At 45.3% G+C, this 23,166-nt stretch overlaps 2 protein-coding genes across 4 annotated transcripts in view; both read right to left on the reverse strand.

Annotated features, from left to right (window-relative positions):
• Positions 1–387: 387 nt before the first annotated feature.
• On the reverse strand, positions 388–4,076 carry TIMM8A (translocase of inner mitochondrial membrane 8A). The gene is made up of 2 exons (XM_002763088.7): positions 3,871–4,076; positions 388–1,386 (listed from the first exon to the last, which is right to left on the reverse strand). The coding sequence occupies exons 1-2, from the start codon at positions 4,000–4,002 to the stop codon at positions 1,225–1,227; spliced, it is 294 nt and encodes a 97-aa protein (XP_002763134.1). The 5' UTR covers positions 4,003–4,076; the 3' UTR covers positions 388–1,224.
• A 1,054-nt stretch (positions 4,077–5,130) lies between these two features.
• The window catches only part of BTK (Bruton tyrosine kinase), a 38,170-nt gene continuing 20,134 nt past the window's right edge, over positions 5,131–23,166 (reverse strand). For all 3 annotated transcript variants that reach the window (XM_035289494.3, XM_035289492.2, XM_035289493.3), the window contains 14 exons: positions 19,328–19,456; positions 18,941–19,008; positions 16,573–16,760; positions 16,116–16,178; positions 14,876–14,930; positions 14,205–14,284; positions 13,899–14,026; positions 13,104–13,178; positions 12,061–12,232; positions 11,332–11,548; positions 9,912–9,976; positions 9,156–9,274; positions 8,161–8,318; positions 5,131–5,627 (listed from right to left, as the gene is read on the reverse strand). In XM_035289494.3, the coding sequence (XP_035145385.1) occupies positions 5,556–5,627; positions 8,161–8,318; positions 9,156–9,274; positions 9,912–9,976; positions 11,332–11,548; positions 12,061–12,232; positions 13,104–13,178; positions 13,899–14,026; positions 14,205–14,284; positions 14,876–14,930; positions 16,116–16,178; positions 16,573–16,760; positions 18,941–19,008; positions 19,328–19,456 (1,589 nt within the window). In that variant the 3' untranslated portion in view covers positions 5,131–5,555. The remainder of the gene's footprint in view (positions 5,628–8,160; positions 8,319–9,155; positions 9,275–9,911; positions 9,977–11,331; positions 11,549–12,060; positions 12,233–13,103; positions 13,179–13,898; positions 14,027–14,204; positions 14,285–14,875; positions 14,931–16,115; positions 16,179–16,572; positions 16,761–18,940; positions 19,009–19,327; positions 19,457–23,166) is intronic.

Genomic DNA, 23,166 nt, shown 5'->3' on the forward strand with positions numbered 1-23,166 from the left:
GGAAAATCTAAACAGGAACTTGAAGCTTTTAGAGATATTCATTTCCCCAGCTTTCATGGATTTGCACTAGAGGCTCCCAACAGGTAGGTCCACTTTAGGTCTATGCTCTAGTCTACAAGGATCTGAAATAAGAGGTGAATTCAGTCATTACAACCTCTACTGTAGTGAGGGACTTGACTGCTAGCACAGAACTGCTTCCCTCCCCATCTCATCTCCAGGTTCTCTTTTCTCTCAAAAAGGTCAGGAACCCCTGGAATACTATGCTACACCTTAAACACAGCAGTTACGCAGACTGACTGACTATATTTTAGCCTTGGAATCAGCCCAAGCTAAATCTCTCCGGGTTGCAGATAATAACTGCAATAGAAAGCCTTCTCAATCACAGAGTTGAATCTTTTATAACTTTTATTTCAGTGATCAAAAGAATGCAGTAAGTGGAATCTACACTGATTAACATTAGGCATGCACCTCTACCTGAAATTGCTGTCAGATTCTGATTGGCCTAAATCTTTATAACTTATTTAGGCACATCATTGAAGTTTTTTGTACCCTGATATACAGGGCAAGTTAACTTCTTCCTTGTGGCAGTCTAGTAATAAGAATTAAGTTTACTGGCTAGATTCCTTATAACTAAAGGCCTCTAGACTCTCACACTGCCTACCCTACCTTGAGACTATACTTAACATGGATATTTAAGTAAATCACTATAGAGGAAAGGGAGATCATCAGGAAAACTTAAGTGTACTGTATAAACACTCTTACAGATCTTTTTCTCCAGCATTGATAATCAAGCACAAGATAAGGACGCCAAATTATTCTTCCCCCACTACTGCCCTTTCTGATAGACAAGGATCTCCCCTGAAATCAGAAATGATTCCACACAAATGAGAAATTTTTACATATGTGGTCCCACTATCAAAATTTTAGGGAGCACTTAATGGGGCTTGGAGAAAAGCATAGTGCCATATACAGTAATATGCATCTAGAGTTTTCCATTAATTTGTCAATTATTTTCACAAGATTAGCATTAAAAATACAAGCAAACATAGGACCCTCGAGCTCTACAGACAAAAAAATTTGTCTTTGTTCATTCTCAGATGACAGGATGTCCCAAGAGTAACAAAAGATGGGAGCCAATCTTCAATCAGCTGTTTCTTCAATCATCCTATCAACAGCTCTTCATTTCTTGAACTACTTTCCTTTTCCAAAGAGGTAATGCTGAGATCAGTCAGAAAGGCTTTCTGAGAAGACTGGCTTGGATTTCTGGGTCTGTTCCAGTCGATTCAAGATGAACTGGCTTGTATCAATGAAGCGCTCAACGCAGTTCACAAAACAGGCCTCAGCCCGACTGTCCAACTTTGGCCCAGGCTTGTCCATGCACTTCTCCTGCTCAGGACAAGATACAGAATCACAAAGGGAACTTAGAAAGAAAAAGATGGTTGGGGGCAGGGGTCCCTTTTGTTGCTTAGAGAAAAAAAACTTTACCTAAAAATAGTATCTGATATGTTAATAATAGTTCACATTTGGCAGCTGCCCAAGTATATAGCAATGTTCTCTAGCCTTACATTCAATTCTTATAACAACCCTATGGAATAGATATATTATAAATCCTCATTTTACAAACAGGGAAACTGTGGCACAGACATACTTTGCCCAAAGTCATAGGGCCAGAAAATGGCATAGCTGGGATATTCCAGAGCAAGAAAATGGCAAAATACAACTGAAGTAACCTTTCAGTGAATTTGGCTGCAACTCCACAATACTGTTCGCACTAAATGCCTTCAAATTAACTACAGAATAAAAGGGTGAAAGAGTAAATCATTACAGCAAGATACCCTAAAACCTACCAAAGAAGAAAAAAATCCATGACTTGAGATTATATAACCTTGTCTACTTAAGCTAGAGATTCTTGAATCATGCCATAATGAACAGAAAATTGTATGAATTTTCCTAAAGGGTTCATAGCTTACAATTTTGTTCTTTTTTTTTTTTTCTTTTGGTCTTTTTTTTTGAGACAGAGTGGGCTCTGTGGCCCAGGCTGGAGTGCAGTGGCATGATCTCACTGTAACCTCTACCTCCCAGGTTCAAGTGATTCTTGTGCCTAAGCTTCCTGAGTGCCTGGGATTACAGGCAGGCACCACCATGCCCAGCTAATTTTTTCTATTTTTAGTAGAGACAGGGCTTCCCCATGGTCTCGAACTCCTGACCTCAAGTGATCCACCCGCCTCCCAAAGAGCTGGGATTACAGGAATGAGCCACCGTGCCTGGCAGTTTACAGATTCTTTTTTTTTTTTTCTTCTTTGAGGCAGAGTCTAGCTCCGTCACCAGGCGCCAGGCTGGAGTACAGTGGCGCGATCTCGGCTCACTGCAACCTCCGCCTCCTGGGTTCAAGCAATTCTCTTGCCTCAGCCTCCCGAGTAGCTGGGAGTAGCTGGGACTACAGGGACACGCCACCACACCCAGTTAATTTTTGTATTTTTAGTAGAGACGGGGTTTCACCAAGTTGGCCAGAATGGTCTCGATCTTTTGACCTCGTGATCCGCCCGCCTCAGCCTCCCAAAGTGCTGGGATTACAGGGGTGGGCTACCATGCCCGGCCGGATTCTTACAACAGTATTTTTTTTTTTTTTTTGAGACAGAGTTTCGCTCTTGTTACCCAGGCTGGAGTGCAATGACACGATCTCGGCTCACCGCAACCTCCGCCTCCTGGGTTCAGGCAATTCTGCCTCAGCCTCCTGAGTAGCTGGGATCACAGGCACGCGCCACCATGCCCGGCAGATTTTTTGTATTTTTAGTAGAGACGGGGTCTCACCATGTTGACCAGGATGGTCTCGATCTCTTGACCTCGTGATCCACCCGCCTCGGCCTCCCAAAGTGCTGGGATTACAGGCTTGAGCCACCGCGCCCGGCTCTTACAATAGTATTTAACCACATGCCCTCGTGGCCCCAAAGTAACGAATCACAGATATTTTTTAAAAAAGGATCAAAGCACTCCTCTGGTACAAGGCAGACCGGAGTTAAGTAAGCATCTGGTGTCATAGTCCAGCAATACCATAAGTTTATGGAAAAGAGTCTACGGAAACGAGTAACTGTATATAGTTCAAGTTAAGCGGTTCAAAAATCTCGTTCGTTATTCTCTGCCATGTACACAAGCCTCAGACTCTCTAATTCCAAGGAAAATTATCCTTGGCCTCTGAATTCTGTGAATTTTGTATATTAAGGGAGGGCTGTCCTTGGCAACCAGAACACATTATTGTCAAGCTGCAAATGCCTTCCACCCTTTTGCGAAAGTCCCCTCACAGGGCAGGCTCAATTCCTCAACCTTCAGACCTGAAACGGCTTGGTATTACACAACAATTCAACAAGAAAGAAAATACGTATGTACGTTGGAAGAGATTACACCACTTTTATACTTAGCAGGCTGGAGCCACTCATTTCTCAGCGGAGAGGGTTAGAACTGAGTAATGAAGGTGAATCCCGAGGAGTCCAGGAATAGCAGATTCACTGAATCACTGACTCTCTGGGACTCGGGCTGCCAAAAATAAAATCCCAGTACTGGGGGATCCGATCAGTCTTGGTGACCAGCACTAGGCAGATTCAACCTCGGGTGCCTGAAAGTGCTGGGTGTCCAGTGGCATAAGTCTTCTTTGATACCCCTCGGGACCAACAAAACAGAGGTCCGGTATGACTGTCATCTGAGAAGTGGAGTCACCCTTCTCCCATCTGGCTAGGCCACAGGAACCTGAGAAAATCAAGGGGTGCTGTTAGGTGCCCGCCCCTCCCCGAATCCCCGACGTTGTCGCGAGTCCCGCGGGACAAGGACAGAAGGAAAGTAGGCACAGTGTTGAGGTCCCAGCCCCAGACTCCTCACCCAACAAAGTTCAGTCATCTGGTGCACCAACTGCTGGAAGCGCTGCTTTTGAGTCTCTACCTCGATGAAATGCTGCAACTGCGGGTCCACTGCACCCAAACCTGCCGCGGAGGAAGAGGAGGAGGAATCCATCCCAGGGTGACCACGCTTGCAGAGACGAACTCTGTACCAACCAACCGACCTTCACGTGTCTCCGCGACGGAACCGGAATCACAGCTCGCTGCCTCCGGGACCGCCCCGTGAGTGCGCTGCGTCTGCGCGAGGCCGGCGCTCAAGTTCACCACGCCGCCTCCTATGCCGCGGCGCCGGCCCGGCGTTGCGCTACGCTCCCCAAGCTTGCGGGTCTCACTCCCTGAAGCCTGCAATCCCGCAACCCCACAGCCCCGTGTTTGCTCCCAGCCTTGCGTCTTGAGGTCGCAGGGCTTGCACCCGAGGTGCCGAGATGTTGTTGAGATGTTATTCCAAAAAGAAAAGAAAGAAAAGGAAGTTACCTCAGACCACGTGGTCCGTTCCGGGCTGGCCCAACAGCTCCGCCCTTTTCCACTTCCAAATTGGCCCGCGTTTTCTGAGCTACCCGGGTGGTGCGCTGACCGGACAGCTGGGCGGGTTAGTTGGTTATCCTGGGCTCCGGCTTTCGTGGGGCTTTGTTTGTTTGTTGTTTTGTTTGGTTTGGTTTTGTTTTGTTTTAGATGGAGTTTCGCTCTTGTTTGCCAAGGCTGGAGTGCAATGGTGTGATCGGCTCACCGCAACCTCTGCCTCCTGGGTTCAAGCGATTCTTCTGCCTCAGCCTCCCGAGTAGCTGGGATTACAGGCATGCGCCACCACGCCCAGCTAATTTTTGTAACTTTCGTAGACACGGGGTTTCACCATGTTGGTCAGGCTGGTCTCGAACTCCTGACCTTAGGTGATCTGCCCACCTCAGCCTCCCAAAGTTCTGGGATTACAGGCGTGAGCCACCGTGGCCGGCCGGCTTTCGTTTTTTGATGGGGTTTTCCTCTCCCGACATAGGGAAATGAAGCTCTGGCAGAGTTTGTGCCCAACTTTCAGATTCGAATAACATGATATGCCTGCTGTGAGGAGGACTGTTTTGGCTTAATGCATCTCTGATTCAGAGGCAGGAATTAACAGGTGGGCTTAAACGCGGAAGATCCTGTCTTCTCAGTGTAGGAATTTGCCAAACTAATACCACACAGCAGCTTTCTGGAATACTGAGATAGGGCGCTTCAGAGGGGTTGTATGATTAATACAGATACCAAAGACTTTCAAGCTTTCTAGTAATTTTATTTTATCAAAACACCCTCCCATCCCATCTTTATGACACCATTTCATTCTTGCCAAATTCTGACCCCCCCACACACCCCCAAGCTCTACCAAATGCCTACTCAAAGAGCTGTTGCACCCCTTCGTGCAGCTATTTACATCCTTCCTCCTAAAAAATGTTTCCATCCCAAATTCAGTCTGTCTTAATTTTCTCGGGAAATTGCAGGCACAATAACTTCTTGGCCTTTGCTCAGATGCCACTATCCCAGGGAATCGAAGAGGGGCATTCCCAGATGTAGAGAGGGGTCTTTGTGTATTCAGTGGGAGCACAAAGCCTCCAGGGCTCCTAAGCCTGGGATTTCCTCTGAAAAAGTGAAACGGGCTTGTGGAGAAGTGAAGTAGAACCAAGAAGCTTATTGGCAAGCTCAGGATTCCTCATCCATGACATCTAGAATATTGCTCAGAAGAATTTTGAAAGTGGGACGCTCATCTGCTTTCTAAAACCAAAGAAAAAGCAGTGTCAGAATGGCTAGAATCCACAATTCAAGGGAAATGCAATGAGTAAACAGCAAATGCTTATTAAATATATGCTCTATGCCCAGTAGCATACCCTGTCAATTACAAAAGGAAAGAAAAAAACAGAAAGAAAAGAAATAGCAGCTCTCCATAAAGTCTGTGTACACTTTTCATCTTTAGTAACTCAGGTTATTAGTGTGATAACAGTTTGCAAATTAAACTGATAATCACATTGATCAAAACTGAGGGCAAGTTCATTATGTAACTGTACACAACAGATTCTTATTTTGGATCCTCAAGTGAAAAATTGCTACTAAATAAGTTCAACTGGTTGGCAGAACAGAAATCCCATGTGATAATTTTTAGTGACTAATATTTCAAAACCACAGGCCATATCACTGAGCAGGGATTCTGAGTACCTGGGACCTTTTCTTACCACTGTCTGGCCTCCAGACTAAAGTTTTGTTTTTTTTTTTTTGAGATGGAGACTCACTTTGTTGCCCAGCCTGGAGTGCAGTGGCACAAGCTTGGCCCACTGCAACATTCACCTGCTGGGTTCGAGTGTTTCTCCTGCCTCAGCCTCTCGAGTATCTGGGATTACAGGTGCATGCCACCACACCCAGTTAATTTTTGTATTTTTAGTAGAGACAGGGTTTTACTATGTTGGCCAGACTGGTCTCGAACTCCTGACCTCAGGTTATCCACCTGCCTCGGCCTCCCAGAGAGCTGGGATTACAGGCATGAGCCACCACGCCCAGCCAAGAATAAGGGTTTTTTTGATGGCCATGGCCTACAAGCCCTTGAGGTATTTAGTATTTAGTGATTCAGGGAACATTCATGCCAAAATGGTCTCAATCTTTCAGAATCAAAGGTCATCAATTTCTTCATTCTTTGACTCAGTGATTCTTTTTTTTTGCGACAGAGTCTTGCTCTCCGTCGCCCAGGCTGGAGTACGATGGCAAGATCTCGGCTCACTGCAACCTCCGCCTCCCAGTTTCAAGCGATTCTCTGGCCTCAGCTTGCTGAGTAGCTGGGACTACAGGTGTGTGCCACTACACCCAGCAAATTTTTCTATTTTTAGTAGAGACAGGATTTACCATGTTGGCCAGGCAGGCGGGAGACTCAGCGATTCTTAAACGTAGCTGAGTATAAGAATTTCCTGGGAAGTTTAAAAAGAGAGTTCTGCGTTCCACTTCAGGCATACCTAATCAGAATTTCTGGGGAAGAGGCCCAGTAATCTGCATTTTTCAGAGCTCCTTCTGGTTTCTAATATACATCCAATTTTGACTGCTCCTTTAAACAGACTGTGGAGAACATACCTGTCTGAAATCATTTTTAATTAGCAGAGTAAGAAGGTCCTGGTTGGGAGGGAGTGTAGCCAATCACCCTTAATCCTGCATTACACAGGAGAAAGATGGAGCCCTCCCTTTCTGCATACTTTCTCTGTGATCTGTCATTTGAGGGAGAGGAGCCATGCTCGAATCCAGATACCCACTTTTCACCTCACCAAGAGGGCTCCAGATTCACATATGCACTTGTTGGACGCTCTTAAGAGTTGAGCATTTATTTCCTACTAGAAATTTAGGTTGCCAAGGATCTACTGAAAAGTAGGGAAGGCATCTCGGGAAGAACTCGAGGTGAGAGCAGCAAAGCAGTTTAATAGTAGTAGGACAGATTCCTTATTTCCAGAGTACCACACCTACCCGTAGCCCACAATGCACTGTATTAAAAAGCGAAAACAAAACAAAGCAAGCCAAAAAAAAAAAAAAAAAAACACCCACTAGCTATTTTAGTTCCCTTTCAAGCAGTAGGATTTAAACATAAGTCTCATTTAGGACCTCAGCCAGAAATGGTTGGCAGCTAGTAAAGTAGAAGAAAGGGCCAATGATGTCCAAAGGAATGAACAAACTTTCATGACTTTTCTTTTGTAATGCTCATTCACTTGTTTCAGTGCCTCTGGCTGCCTGATTATGCTAGATGACATGGCCCCACACCAACCCCCTTCCTAGAGCTGAGTTGGCATTGGAGTGTATTAATAACGTGACAGTGAGAATTGGAATGGGCCAGGGAAAGCCTCTGGCCATAGGATGATTGAGGTGCAGGCCAAGGTCAGAGAATGTGTGCAAGGCCGAGTGTGTTGGTTCACACCTCTAATTCCAGCACTTTGGGAGGCCGAGGCAGGTGGATCACTTGAGTTCAGGAGTTTGAGACCAGCCTGGCCAACGTGGCAAAACGCTGTCTCTGCTAAAAATGCAAGAATTAGCTGGGTGTGGTGGTGCATGCCTGTAATCCCAGCTACTTAGGAGGTTGAGACATGAGAATTGCTTGAGGCAAAGGTTGTAGTGAGTGAGCTGAGATCACACCACTGCACTCCAACCTGGGTAAAAGAGGGAGACCTTGTCTCAAAAAAAAAAAAGAAGAGCATGTGCAGCTACCAGTCTGTGGATGAATGGCCAGCTAAATGGGCAAGTAGAGTCAAGGAAATAATTTAAGAGGTCATAATAAAACACTTACCTCATGCCAACAACTGTACATGATGGTATATACCTTCTCTGAAGCCAGATGAGGCCTGTAGAGACGTAGGCCTTGGGCAATGTGTTCAGCAGTCTCACTGTTAGTAAATCTCTCATATGGCATTTTCCCCAGGGAGTAAATTTCCCACATCAAAACCCCTAGAAGATGAAACACAGTATTAAATTGGTTTGCAATCTTTTCGGATAGCAGGGGTCCTAGTCTTCCTAGATCAATCTCAAAGATTAGAATCAGTTGGTTCCCATCTCTGTGTTTGTTACATTTTGCCCAAACTTCTGCTATAGTACTGAACACACTAGATGGAGGTCAGCATTGTACTAGACTATTAACTCCTCTAGAAGAGAGACGCATCTTATTTGTCTTTGTAGTCATAGGGTCTGGCAGAGTGCCTGGTACATAATCAGTATTCAGAAGCTGTCAAAAACTGAATGAATTGTTTTCCTTAACATATTTTAAGTTCTAAAAAGGCAGAGATCATGTCCAGTTTAGTTTTTTGTTTGTTTTGTTTTGTTTTTGTGAAAGAGTCTTGCTCTGTTGCCAGGCTGGAGTGCACTGGTACAATCTTGCCTCACTGCAACCTCCGCCTCCTGGGTTCAAGTGATTCTTCCACCTCAGCCTCCCGAGTAGCTGGGACTACAGGCGCATGCCACCATGCCCGGCTAACTTTTGTATTTTTAGTAGAGACGAGGTTTCACCACGTTGGCCGGGATGGTCTTGATCTCTTGACCTCATGATCCGCACACCTCAGCCCCCAAAAGTGCTGAGATTACAGGCATGAGCACCACTCCCAGCCTCCAGTTTAATTTTTATCCTCAGAAACCCCTGTAGTGCCTGACACACTGTAAGCACTCCCCAAGCACTCTTGCTGAATAAATGAAAGCAAGAACAATCTCTCTGTGCAGGTTGCAAACTATGGATTTTCCCATTGCATTTCTTTTCCTTTGAGTTGTACAATCTGTGTAATCTTATCTACTTACCAAAAGCCCAAATGTCAGATTTGCTGCTGAACTTGCTATACATCAGGACTTCCGGTGGGGACCACCGGACTGGAAATTTGGAGCCTACTGAGCTTGTGTATTCATCATCCAGGACATACCTGCAAGAGATTCAGTACTTGTTGTCATTAGGATTTGGAAAGCTTGTTATTTGCTTACATTTTCTTAGCATGGTCACAAGAGTGTCACAAACACACAGTTACGGGCTTTCTCAAAAGTCTCTGCTGCTCAACTAGTATCTTCTACAAATGTTACTTTTAACAAATTTCCTGTTGTTGTATCTGATTGGGCTTTCCTGATTGACAATATGGTTACAAGAAGAATTAAATGAAACAAGATCTAGTAAGCACTCCCTTCCTCTTCTCTATCCACCTTTCTTTTCTCTGCTCTTCTCTTTCCCTTCCTTTTATCTGCAGTTGTCACTGGGAATTAGACTGATTAAGAAAGAAGGTGGAATGGAATAAAGTCATCAGGATTAATAGATCAACGTAAGGTATTGGGGAAATACCTAAAAAAACAGAGGAGGTAGAGATAAAGGGAGAAAGGGGAGGAAAGGAATATGACAATAAAACAAAAGGATGAAAGAGGTGGCTTAAGTAACTCAGAGGAAGAAAAATAATAGATAGGCAGAAAACACTAGAAAGATAAAAAGGAGAGGATTAAAACTATAACACCTACCCATATTTCGTATTGTGCTATTTTTACTTCTGCAGGGAAAGAAGAAAAAGGCACACTCACCTGGACAGGCCGAAATCAGATACTTTAACAACTCCTCGATCATTTACCAAACAGTTTCGAGCTGCCTGTAGTGCAAACAGATACCAGTGAGATTCCATCCCCAGCACAAAGCTTCTGCTGACCAGTAGCATGAAGCCAGGGAAGCCTTGAACTACATCTCCTTGAACTACAGACACCTTCTCACCTAATAGGAATCTGTTGATGCCACCGAGAAATTTTGGTTCATTTCCACCATGTGGAAAGCAACCTGCTATGTAGTCCTAGGTAAGGCACTGAGGACAGACAGAATGATTGCATTCTCATGAGCAATTCCACACTACCCCATTCCCTCGCTGATATGCTGAAAGAATTAAGGGAGAGGCTGGCTGCAGTGGCTCACGCCTGTAAGTAATCCCAACACTTGGAGGCCAAGGCAGATGGATCACCTGAGGTCAGTTCAAGACCAGCCTGGCCAACATGGCGAATCCCCGTCTCTCCTAAAAATACAAAAATTATCTGGGCGTGGTGGCAGGTGCGTGTGATCTCAGCTACTTGGGAGGCTGAGACAGGAGAACTGCTTGAACCCAGGAGGTGGGGGTTGTAGTGAGCCGAGATGGTGCCATTGTACTCCAGCCTGGGCGACAGAGCGAGACTCTGTCTAAAAAAAAAAAAAAAAAAAGAAAGAAAAAGAAAAAGAAGGGAGAATGAGAGGTAAGTTTGTTTTGCTTTCTGCTTTTCTGCCCGTGAGACTAGAGCAATTTGAGCCTTGGCCTGACTGAAAGAAACAAGGGCACAAATTCCGATGCTCACAGAGGCCAGGCAAGCTAAGTAAGAGTGAAGTGAAGTGGATGGAAATTGCAGGAAATGGAGAGCAGCACGCTGGTCTAAAGGAAAGGAAGTGGCTCGTGAGAATGTGGACCTGGCTTTTCCAGATGGTCTAGATTTTCAAGAGAATCTGGAAATTCCAGGTTTTTTTTTTAAGCAGAATGTTTCTTTTTAAGAGTTCGCTAATTATTATATAACATTTAAAACAAAACAAAACAAAAAACATGTGGGCCAAATGCATCCACAGGACCCAGTTTGTGACTGTGGAATAACCAAATGATGGCCCCATGCCAGGAGCAGTACCAGTGGGAAACACAGTCCCTTCTGTTCCAAATCCATAATAGCCACAGAAAGACCCCACCATTTTCTTGTGGGTAGTAGGGGGTTGGGGTGAGTGACTGCTCTAATTCCCACCATGGCAGGCTTCATGGAGTTGAGGCTGGAGATACTTAATGGGCTCAGCACTGGAACAGAGGCACACCTAACTTCTAGTGTTTTCTAGATAAAACTGAAATGATGGCACCAGCAGCCCTCCTCAACCATGTATGATATATCTTCCATTTCTACTTCCACCCCATCAGCCCTTGGTCCCAGGCCAATCCTTCTAAGATCCCACCAGGTCTCGGTGAAGGAACTGCTTTGACTCCAGGTATTCCATGGCTTCACAGACATCCTTGCACATCTCCAACAGCTGCTGAGTCTGGAAGCGGTGGCGCATCTCCCTCAGGTAGTTCAGGAGGCAGCCATTGGCCATGTACTCAGTGATGATGAAGATGGGGCGCTGCTTGGTGCAGACGCCATACAACTGCACCAGCTTCTCATGGGAAAGATTCCTACAGGAAGGGCAAGGAGTTAGTCTTCCCCTTTTGGCTCTGCATACTAGTCATAAAGGGACTGAGGAGGAAAGGGGTTGACCTAGGAGTAGAGCATCAGATAAGGAGTCATACCAGCAAGTTTATTTTCCTCCTTCCCACCCTAAATCCCAAAAGTGCTATGTGGAAGTGAACAGGGATTTGGAGCCCATCAGCAGAAAAGGAAACAAGTCCAGGAATGAAATAATCCTAAGGTTAAATTAGAATCTTTCTCTTGAAAGTTTAATTTTCTACATCTAACCCCAAATGCAACTGAGATGGTACCCACCCATGATCACCACTATTCTCAATCAATATCTAAGGCAGAGTAATGATTATCTTAGCAATTAGGACTCCCACCAATTAAAGGTTAACTTCAGTCCCTCATCCCAAACCTCTCTCATCGTAAGTCACCTTTAAACCACAGTGGGTTGTCGTGGGAATTCCTAGACTCCAGCAAATAGATTGAGAGTTGAGTTTGGGCTATAACTCACATCATGACTTTGGCTTCTTCAATGAATTCATCTTCAGACATGGAGCCTTCTTTGATCATCTTGATGGCCACGTCATACTGGCCCCTCCATTTCCCGTACTTCACTACCCCAAATTGTCCAGTCCCCAGCTCCTTCAAGAAGGTCAGGTCCTTTGGATCAATTTCCCATGATCCTAAGAACAAAGTCTTGGTGTGATTCTTTGGGGTCATGAATGTATAATTCTTACAATAGATAAGAATACCTACTGGGGTAGAAATAGGGAAAGTAGTAAAAGAGAAATTTTTAGAAGTACTAATCCATCTTTGCTTAAGTCAATCTCAAAGACAGGGGATTAACTGGTTAGAGGAATCTGGGAATTTTAGGTTCAAGGTGGCCATAAGGCAAGAAGATAGACTAAGCAACTTCCCAAAACTCCCTTTATAATTATGTTAGTGATGGTAGTCAATGAACTCAGGGATGTTGCTGAAAATTTTCCCACAATTAAAAATAAAAGGCAGGCCTGGTATGGTGGCTCACGCCTGTAATGCCAGCACTTTGGGAGGCTCAGGTCAGCGGATCACGAGGTCAGGAGTTTGAGACCAGCCTGACCAACATGTCGAAACCCCATCTCTACTGAAAACACAAAAGGTAGCTGGGCATGGTAGTGGGTGCCTGTAATCCCAGCTACTCAGGAGGCCGAGGCAGGAGAATTGCTTGAACCTAGGAGGCAGAGGTTGCATTAAGCTGAGATTGTGCCATTGCACTCCAGCCTGGGTGACAGAGTGAAACTCCATCTCAATAAATAAACAAATAAATAAATAAATAAAGACAAAAAGACCCAAGACAATGACAAAGCCATTTATGAATCAATGTTTTTGCAGTCCCAGTAGTAGCCACTAGAGGAAGAAAAATCACTGAATAACTTTTGCTTGGATCTGTCTTGACCGTTTTCCAGGCAGCTGTTGCAGAACAGTGTAACTCAAGGATACTCTCTAAGGCAAGGTCTGCAAAGGTAGTTTTTGCAACTGGCCAGTCCACCCTACTCCAGAGAAACAAGCGGTTACCGTATCCCAGGCCTGCAGTGGAAGGTGCATTCTTGTTTTGTTGAGACACTGGATATTTGAGCCTGGATATGAGTCCTGAAACATAGAGAGAGGTCATGCTGTTGGTGTGGTGTATGCGTAGGATGCCTCACAATCCTCACTTAAAGCCTCACACTTCCGGTGTGTGTCTTTCTAGTACTGAATCCCAAAACACCTCTATGAACTCACATATTTCCAGAGGTTTCTCCTCTCACAAGAGACTTTTCAGGGACAAAAAAAGAGAAAATACTAATTTAAATACACCCCCTAACTGAATATATTTCTGCCTCCCAGCACAAGCTTAGCTCACATCCTACCTTCTTGATGAAGCTAATGCCCCATATCCATGCCCTCACTGATCCCTTAATTTTTAGAATTTTACAGTGCTTAGAAACTTTCTTCTGATGTTGTCTAACCTGTATGTTCTTTGAAGACAAAGACCTTGACTCAGAGTGTTCTTGTGTTCTCCTTTAGAACTGAGGAAATCGCTGAGAACACAGTAGGAACTCGATGAATACTTGCTGATGAATCAGTCACCAGCCTCTTTTGTGTCTTCTCTTAACACTGAGCATTAATCACCAAATAAAAAGTCAGTCCCTATTGGGTGTAGGTCTGCCTCTGACCACCTCTTTACCAGCTTCTACCCAGTATCACAGGAATTTCCTTTCACAGTAAATTCACACTGTCCTGTGAGGCGGATTCTTCCTCTTATCACCTTGTCCTACATTGCTTTTCCTGGTGTCTGTAATCCCCTTCTCAGTGGCCCCTGGTACTCACCTGCAGAGTTGTGCTGATGGTAATTAATGAGCTCAGGGATGGTGCTGAAAAGGTGCTTCTCAGCCAGGTAATACTGACTCTGAGGTGTGGAACACACAACATAATGACGTATCACGCCTTGACAGTCCCTGAAGAAGTGAATGCTTAGTCAGTAACTTATGCACAAAGGTCAGCAGAACCCAAGAAATGAAGTGAGATGAGTTTTGAGTTTCAGAGACAGAGGAAGTGGGACAGGCACACCATCAAGGAACTATTGGGAAAGTACCCCTGTTTTTTTCCTCAGGGCCTTGGAATAGTAGCACTCACCCTGTGGATTTAGCAAACACAGACACTGTATATTTGCCAGCTTTGCTGGAGTCTCTGACAATGAAACCTCCTTCTTTCCCCTGAAACAACGAAAAAGAAGTTGTCTGTAGGAGGAAGTGGTGCTTACACCTGCATCCCACCTGCCTAAACTTGAGAGAGAAAATAGAACAGGTGGTATTTGATTTTACTGTCAAGTTCCACGTTTGAGCTACAGCCTCATTGCTTTTAATATTAAAAGATGCAGGCCGCGCACGGTGGCTCACACCTGTAATCCCAGCACTTTGGGAGGCCAAGGCAGGTGGATTACCTGAGGTCAGGAATTCGAGACCAGCCTGGCCAACAAAGTGAAAACCCGTCTCTACAAAAATACAAAAATTAGACAGGTGTGCTGTCACGTGCCTGTAATCCCAGCTACTCAAGAGACTGAGGTAGGAGAATTGCTTGAACCTGGGAGGTGGAGGTCGCAGTGAGCCCAGATTGCACCACTGCACTCCAGCCTGGGTGACAGAGCGAGACTGCTTCTCAAAAAAAGAAAAAAAGTAATCGGGACCCCAGATGATGGCAGCTTTGACACTGCCTTGCCCAAAGGTGGTGGGCAGAACAGGCCCTCAGTTCAAGATCCTCACTTATTATGCAAGGAGTATGCTGTGTGCTAGTGGTTCCACACTTACCTCTTGCTTTAGCAGTTGCTCAGCCTGACTCCGAGTCATGTGTTTGGAATACCACCTGTGAAGGAAGTGTGCTGCTTGAGTGGCTCCTGGGCCAGATCATAAGCAGATTGGAGGTTAGAGCACCCTCCTGGGCTTGTCCATGCCAGTGATTCAACCAATTCACTCAAACCCTATTTACTGAGTATCTGTCATGTGCATAGCACACTGTATTCCTCACCCAAACCCAGGTTGGTATTGACGATTCATGGAAATGGAGAGTAGTGGGCAAAGGCAGACAGCAGGGAGTTGCAGGGAAGAGATCAGGGACTGCGGCACTTGAGAACAATCCACTTCCATGATTAGGGAGGAGAGAACAATAGTAGCAGTTTGACATTTTAATTCTTTCTTTTGTTTTTTTTAATTTTTTAATTATTATTATTATTATTATTATTTTTGAGACGGAGTTTCACTTTTGTTACCCAGGCTGGAGTGCAATGGCACGATCTCGGCTCACCGCAACCTCTGCCTCCTGGGTTCAAGCAGTTCTCCTGCCTCAGCCTCCTGAGTAGCTGGGACTACAGGCATGCCCTACCATGCTCAGCTAATTTTTTGTATGTTTAGTAGAGACGGGGTTTCACCATGTTTACCAGGATGGTCTCGATCTCTTGACCTCGTGATCCACCCGCCTCGGCCTCCCAAAGTGCTGGGATTATAGGCATGAACCACCGCGCCCGGCTTTTTTTTTTTTTTTTAATAGAGACGGGGTTTCACCATGTTGGCCAGGATGGTCTCGATCTCCTGACCTCGTGATCCGCCCGCCTCGGCCTCCCAAATTGCTGGGATTACAGGCATTAGAGTGAGCCACTGCACCTGGCCAGCATTTTAATTCTTCCAGTGTTTCCCATCAGGTCGTCAACTCCTTTTTCTTTGAGTGTGATTCTTATGGATTTGAGGGCATGGTAACCTCTCCAGCTTTCATAAGTGGAAGGTGTTTGGGGGGTAAAGGTAAGACAGACACACTAATTTGAGGTGGTGGCATCATTTGATTCATATGACACTCATTTTTATATATATTTTGAAATAAAAAATATGTTGAAAGTATAAAAAGGTGTATATATATATATATACATTTGTGTATGTATACATTATGTATACGTAGTATACATATATATACACCAGTGTATATATACATATATATACTTGTATCCGTATATTATATATAGAGAGAGGGAAGATTGTGGACTGACATAAACATACTTACTCATACATTTCTATGGAGTTTTCTGCTTCAGTGACATAGTTACTAGGGATGTAGCCTTCCTGCCTGTGAAGGAGACAATGTGGCAGATCATCCAGCACCTCCCCATCCTCCAGGAGACAGATTAATACGTCCAAATCCCTGAGCTCAGAATCAATCTCAAATGGAGGTATATATATCATGCACTTCCCTCAATGACGACCACATCTCTGATGCATGGTTAGGTCAGTGAGGTGTGGAGCTTCTGCGCGTGTGGCATTGGTTACATGTGCACAACAACAGAGGTTCAGAGAGGTGGCAGAGGCCATGTGTAGAGAGTTGCACACTGGGAAGTACTTGGAGAGCATGTTCAGTTAGGTATGGGAAGAACAGTCTTTGATGAGGGGAATTATGCTGCAGCACTTTGCACATGTATGGAGTGGGCGGGCACTGGGCTCAGGAAGGGCTGGTGTGGACTCACCCATTTTTATCTCGTGCTCGCCACCATGGTAAGTTGCTTTCCTCCAAGATAAAATATTCATCACCCTTCCGCAGCTGTAGGTCATTTGCATTCATTGGCATGTAATCATAAAGGGCCACAACTTTTTTCAGCTCACTTGTGGAGACTGGTGCTGCTGTTGGCTCAGGCGGTAGTGGCTTTTTCAAGATCTGTGTAGTTAGGAGAAAAGGTAGGAGGCTTTGTCTAGACAGCAAGCATTCTCCTCTTCTCTCAACTCTCTGACTTACTCAAGACACCCAAATCAGATATAATAAAATGTTACTTAGCAGTCATTCAACAACCATTTTGAAGCACCAGTGCAGAAGTTCTCAGCCTTGCATGCATATAAAGACCATCTATGGAGCGTTTAACAATTCCAATGTACTTTGGGAGGCCAAGGCGGTGGATCACTTGAGGCCAGAAGTTCAAGACTAGCCTGGTCAACATGAGGAAAGCCCATCTCTACTAAAAATACAAAAATTAGCCGGGCATGGTGATGCGTGCCTGTAGTCCCAGCTACTCAGGAAGCTGAGGCAGGAGAATCCCTTGAACCCAGGAGGCAGAGGTTGCAGTGAACCAAGACCACGCCACTGCACTCCAGCCTGGGCGACAAAGCAAGACTATGTATCAAAACAAAAATAAAAACAAAACCCAATTCCAATGCTCAGTTTCCTCACAGACTAATTACTTCAAAATCTCAGGAGTAGGACCCAAACATTAGTATATATATATATATATATATATATATATATATATATATATATATATATTTTTTTTTCAGACGGAGTCTCACTGTCACCCAGGCTGGAATGCAGTGGTATGATCTTGGCTCACTGCAACCTACAATTCCCGGATTCAAGCAATTCTCCTGCCTCAGCCTCCGGAGTAGCTGGGATTATAGGTGCCTGCCACCACACCCAACTAATTTTTGTATTTTTAATAGAGACAAGGTTATACCATGTTGGACCAAGCTGGTCTAGAATTCCTCAGGTGACCGACCCACCTCAGCATCTCAAAGTGCTGGGATTACAGGAGTAAGCCACCACGACTGGCCAACATTAGTACTTTTTTTTTTTTTTGAGACGGAGTTTCGCTCTTGTTACCCAGGCTGGTGTGCAATGGCGCGATCTCGGCTCACGGCAACCTCCGCCTCCTGGGTTCAGGCAATTCTCCTGCCTCAGCCTCCCAAGTAGCTGGGACTACAGGTGTGCGCCACCATGCCCAGCTAATTTTTGTATTTTTAGTAGAGACGGGGTCTCACCATGTTGACCAGGATGGTCTCGATCCCCTGACCTCGTGATCCACCCGCCTCGGCCTCCCAAAGTGCTGGGATTATAGGCATGAGCCATGGCGCCTGGCCAACATTAGTACTTTTAAAGCTCACCACACAAAAAACATTTATAGCTAAGGTCAGGAAACCAGCTTGGCACCAAACTTGTACGTGAATCTACTAAGTACCTCAGAAACGTGGTTTCCTTCTTTGTAAAATGAACATAATAATACCTGCTCTATTTATTTACAATATTTGAGAAAGGGCTTTCTAGACCTTAAAAAGGAACCAAAAAAATCAAGTTTTAAAGTGGTAGTGTTAGTGCTAAGTGTTGAGTGTATTTGTATTCAGTGTTAAATTCTTCTAACTTTACTGTATGTTTGAAAATACTTTCCAGATGGGCATGGTGGCTCACTCCTGAAATCCAAGCACTTTGTAGGCCAAGGCGGGCGGATTGCCTGAGGTCAGGAGTTCAAGACCAGCCTGACCAACATGGTGAAACCCAGTCTTAAAAAAAAAAAAAAGAAAGAAAATACTTTCCATTTAAAAATTAGGCTTTGTTCTGTTTTTTTTTTTGAGACGGAGTTTCACTCTTGTTACCCAGGCTGGAGTGCAATGGCGGGATCTCGGCTCACTGCAACCTCCACCTCCTGGGTTCAGGCAATTCTCCTGCCTCAGCCTCCCGAGTAGCTGGGATTACAGGCACGTGCCACCATGCCCAGCTAAGTTTTTGTATTTTTAGTAGAGACGGGGTTTCACCATGTTGACCAGGATGGTCTCGATCTCTTGACCTCGTGATCCACCCGCCTCAGCCTCCCAAAGTGCTGGGATTACAGGCGTGAGCCACCGCGCCCGGCCAGAAAAATTAGGCTTTGTTCTAAACAGATGATTGGATTACATGGTTGCCACGTTTCCTCCATTGAGGAGGAAATTCTAATTAAAAGAACAAATCCCCCATCTTAGCAAGAATACCAATTAATACTGCCAAGTCCCAGGGTAATTCTAAGACTCTGGTGTGTTTTCAGGGTTTGACTGTAAATTTCCATTTTAGCAGTGGTAGCACCCAGTTTCCCTGTATACCTGGTCCTCCTCAGGTGTGGGGGGAAGAGGCTTTTTTGTCTTCCGGTGAGAACTCCCAGGTTTTAAGCCTGCAAAACAAGAAGCCAATGATGATATGAAATGCACTTTAGGAAAGGGCCCATGGTCAGGTTTGGTCAGGGACTTTGCTGTCCATATTGAGTGCCTTTAGGGAAGTTAGAAAAAGTAGCTATGCATGCCAGGTCACATAGCTGCGGGAGCAGATTACTAGCTGGATTTCAGCGCCCACGTGCCCCCCGACCACCCTGGACCCTTTGTTTAGAACCCAAAATGTACAACCTTATGCCATGTCCCTGCGCCTGACAGACCCTTGGGAAAGTGATGGAAAGAGTTAAAGGAGGAAGAAATTATATTGATCAGATCTCTTACTTCCATTCCTGTTCTCCAAAATTTGGCAGCCCATAGCATTTTTGGCTGTCTGAGAGCAGCAGAGATACTGCCCATCGATCCAGAAGCAAGGATGGTATTTCTGAACAAGATCACTGTTGTACCGGATTACTGCAGCAGAAGAGAAGAGAGAGATCACGTCTGACATGGAAGAGAAGCCACCATTTGCATGTTTTCCTCTTTGAGCTTAGTGGTGAACTTTAAACAACTGCCCCCTCCTTGGCCACCCTGAAGGAGAGCAGATCACAGGACCAGTTGGTTCACATGACTGGCCTGCCTGACTGTGGCCTGGCCCCGGACACTTCCTGTGCAGTTTTCTTCAGTGGTCTGTTATGAGGAGTATCTCCCAGTCAGTGAGATAAGAATATCTGATGCCTTGAGAGCCCAATAACAGAAATAACAGATATATGTTATCTGTTTTCCCAGTAGCCATTACAATCTTCCTGTAAGGCAGGTGTTCATCATGGTGTTCGTTTTCCAGATAAGGGAAACAATGTACCCAAGCCAAACTCCCAGCTTTTTTTTTTTTTTTTTGAGATGGAGTTTCGCTTTTATTACCCAGGCCAGAGTGCAATGGCACAATCTTGGCTCACCGCAACCTCCGCCTCCTGGGTTCAAGCAATTCTCCTGCCTCAGCCTCCCAAGCAGCTGGGACTACAGGCGCACACCACCACGCCCAGCTAATTTTTATATTTTTAGTAGAGACGGGGTTTCACCATGTTGACCAGGATGGTCTCGATCTCTTGACCTCATGATCCACCCGCCTCGGCCTCCCAAAGTGCTGGGATTACAGGCGTGAGCCACCGCGCCCGGCCAACTCCCCAGCTTTTAATACCGATTTCTCAGTTCCTCAAATGATCTTTTAGGGATAATTAACCTTACTGAGAACTTCCGGTTGAGACTTTCTGTATAGAACAGTCAACAGAGCAGATCTCAAGGGCAAATGAAGGTCACTTTGTCTCTAGAATCAACATGATTTGAATCTTCCAAGGGCCACTGAGGAGGACTAAGCTCATTGCCAGTGGTAACATAGCAGCTCCCTTTCCCTCACAGAGTTGTGAGGCCCAAAAGATGTTCCAGAACAAAAGTATTTTGCAAAGAATAAAGTGGATGCAGAGAGGAGGAATTAGTATTGCTGTTTATAATACTGCGGCATATCAAGAACCTTAACATGAAGCCAATTAGAAAACTTAGTGTTCATGATGTCAGATAACTGAGAGAAGCAGACAATCGAAATAACTGGCATCACCTTTTTTAAAAAAGACAAAAACAAACCAAAACCTTCCACTGTAGAAAACAACTCAAAAATGGCCAGGTAAGGTGGCTCGCGCCTGTAATCCCAGTGCTTTGAGAGGCCAAGGTGGGCGGATCACCTGAGGTCAGGAGTTTGAGACCAGCCTGTCCAATACGATGAAACCCTGTCTCTACTAAAAATACAAAGATTTGCCGGTCATGGTGGCATGAGCCTGTAATCCCAGTTACATGGGAGGCTGAAACAGAAGAATTGCTTCAACCTGGGAGGCTGAGGTTGCACTGAGCTGAGATAGTGCCATTTCGCTCCAGTCTGGGCAACAAAAGTGAAACTCCATCTCAAAAAAAAAGGAAAGAAAGGGCCAGACGCGGTGGCTCATGCCTGTAATCCCAGCACTTTAGGAGGCCGAGGCCAGTGGATCACAAGGTCAAGAGATCGAGACCATCCTGGTCAACAAGGTGAAACCCCGTCTCTACTAAAAATACAAAAAATTAGCTGTGCATGGTGGTGCGTGCCTATAATCCCAGCTACTCGGGAGGCCGAGGCGGGAGAATTGCCTGAACCCAGGAGGCGGAGGTTGCGGTGAGCCGAGATCGCGCCATTGCACTCCAGCCTGGGTAACAAGAGCGAAACCCCGTCTCAAAAAAAAAGGAAGGAAAACAACAATCCTTAAGGGCTTAATAGTCACTCTTCACTCAAGGCTTTGCGGGGAAGCCTAAAAACTACTAGTAGCTAGGTGCATTTTACAGGCAAATGAACAAAACTTCTATTTTTTTTTTTTTGAGACGGAGTTTCGCTCTTGTTACCCAGGCTGGAGTGCAATGGCGAGATCTCGGCTCACCGCAACCTCCGCCTCCTGGTTTCAAGCAATTCTCCTGCCTCGGCCTCCCAAGTAGCTGGGACTACAGGCGCACACCACCGTGCCCAGCTAATTTTTGTATTTTTAGTAGAGACGGGGTTTCACCTTGTTGACCAGGATGGTCTCGATCTCTTGACCTCGTGATCCACCGCCTCAGCCTCCCAAAATGCTGGGATTATAGGCATGAGCCACTGTGCCCGGCCAAAACTTTTTTTTAAGAGCCTTCTTGATGCTTTTTTTTTTTTTTTGAGACAGTCTCACTCTTGTTGCCCAGGCTGGAGTGTAGTGGCACCATCTCGGCTCACTGCAACCCCCACCTCCTGGGTTCAGGCAATTCTCCTGTCTCAGCCTCCCAAGTAACTGGGATTGCAGGCATACGCCACCACACCCAGCTAATTTTGTATTTTTAGTAGGGATGGGGTTTCTCCATGTTGGTCAGGCTGGTCTTGAACTCCCAACCTCAGGTGATCCGCCCGCCTTGGCCTCCCAAAGTGCTGGGATGACAGGCGTGAGCCACTGTGCTCAGCCTATCTTGATGCTTTTCTCCTCATAGATTTGAAAACTTCAAATCATTCTCCCCTGCCCACCCTCACTCTGACTTTTTCAGCACTGCTGTTCACCAATGTACCAAGGACAGAATGGTGGGAGCTGTTCAGATATAGTGCAGGCTATAAGGGGCTGCATTGCCTATAGGGAATTTTAAAACAATAATAAAACCTGACCCAAAGTCTGTCTGCCTTTTGTTATTACTAAGCACCAGTAATTGTGAACAATGTCACTGATTCTCCTCCCTGCCAGGACTGATTACTCCTACCACTTCCACCCTCTGGCCCCTCCCCCGACGCCACTCCCTATCACCTATGGATTTGAAGAACCTCAGTTTCTCTCTGTCTTCTGCAGGGCTGGGCGCCAATAGACACACCAAAGAATACCTAATCGACATCCCCTAGCCACTCAAATAAACTAAGCTATGGTAATTCGATAATGAGGAGAAATAAGGCTTCTTGCCTTCCCCACCCCTATCACACTCATTAAGAACCCTCCCTACATTCCCGAATACTGTCTGCCTCTTAAGGTCCCTTGAAGATGACACCTGTTCTTTTGTTGGCTAATCCAAAGCTGGTATTTCCAGCTACTTAGGAGAGGATTGCAACAGCAAGGTGTCCAAGTGGGAGGGCTAGGAGAGACTGCTTGCTTCACCAATGCACATGGCCAGCCCTGCTGGGAAGCACTAATGGTTAGTAGACATTCTCCAAGTGCTTGATGGGCTGGTCTCTTCTATCCTTATTTATCAGGTTAATGTTTAAAATATAGTTTTAGACATACATGAATCATTCCTTTCCATACTGTTTGTTGGAGTTTTGCCAATGCCATTCTTTCATTCATTTTGGTAAGGTCAGGTCATTTGCTTACTATTGAATTTGCAATTAGGATAGGTTATATTGAACTTGACCAAACAAAGATTCAAGAATAAGTGTAGGCAAATATTTGTGCTGCTGGAACAGAGAAGGGCCCACTGCCATATTCAAGGAAATAGAAAGAGCAAGTCTGTGGCTAAGTCCTCAGGAATACAACCTTTGCATGGCAAGCACCATCAAGAAAATGTGGCAGGTGGATATGAGGTATATGAGGCTGTGCTTTTAAAATTGTGGTATAGGCCAGGTACAATGGCTCACACCTGTAATCCCAGCACTTTGGGAGCCTAGGGTG

The sequence above is a fragment of the Callithrix jacchus genome, chromosome X, assembly GCF_049354715.1.
Source record: "Callithrix jacchus isolate 240 chromosome X, calJac240_pri, whole genome shotgun sequence".
Classification (NCBI taxonomy): Eukaryota; Metazoa; Chordata; class Mammalia; order Primates; family Cebidae; genus Callithrix; species Callithrix jacchus.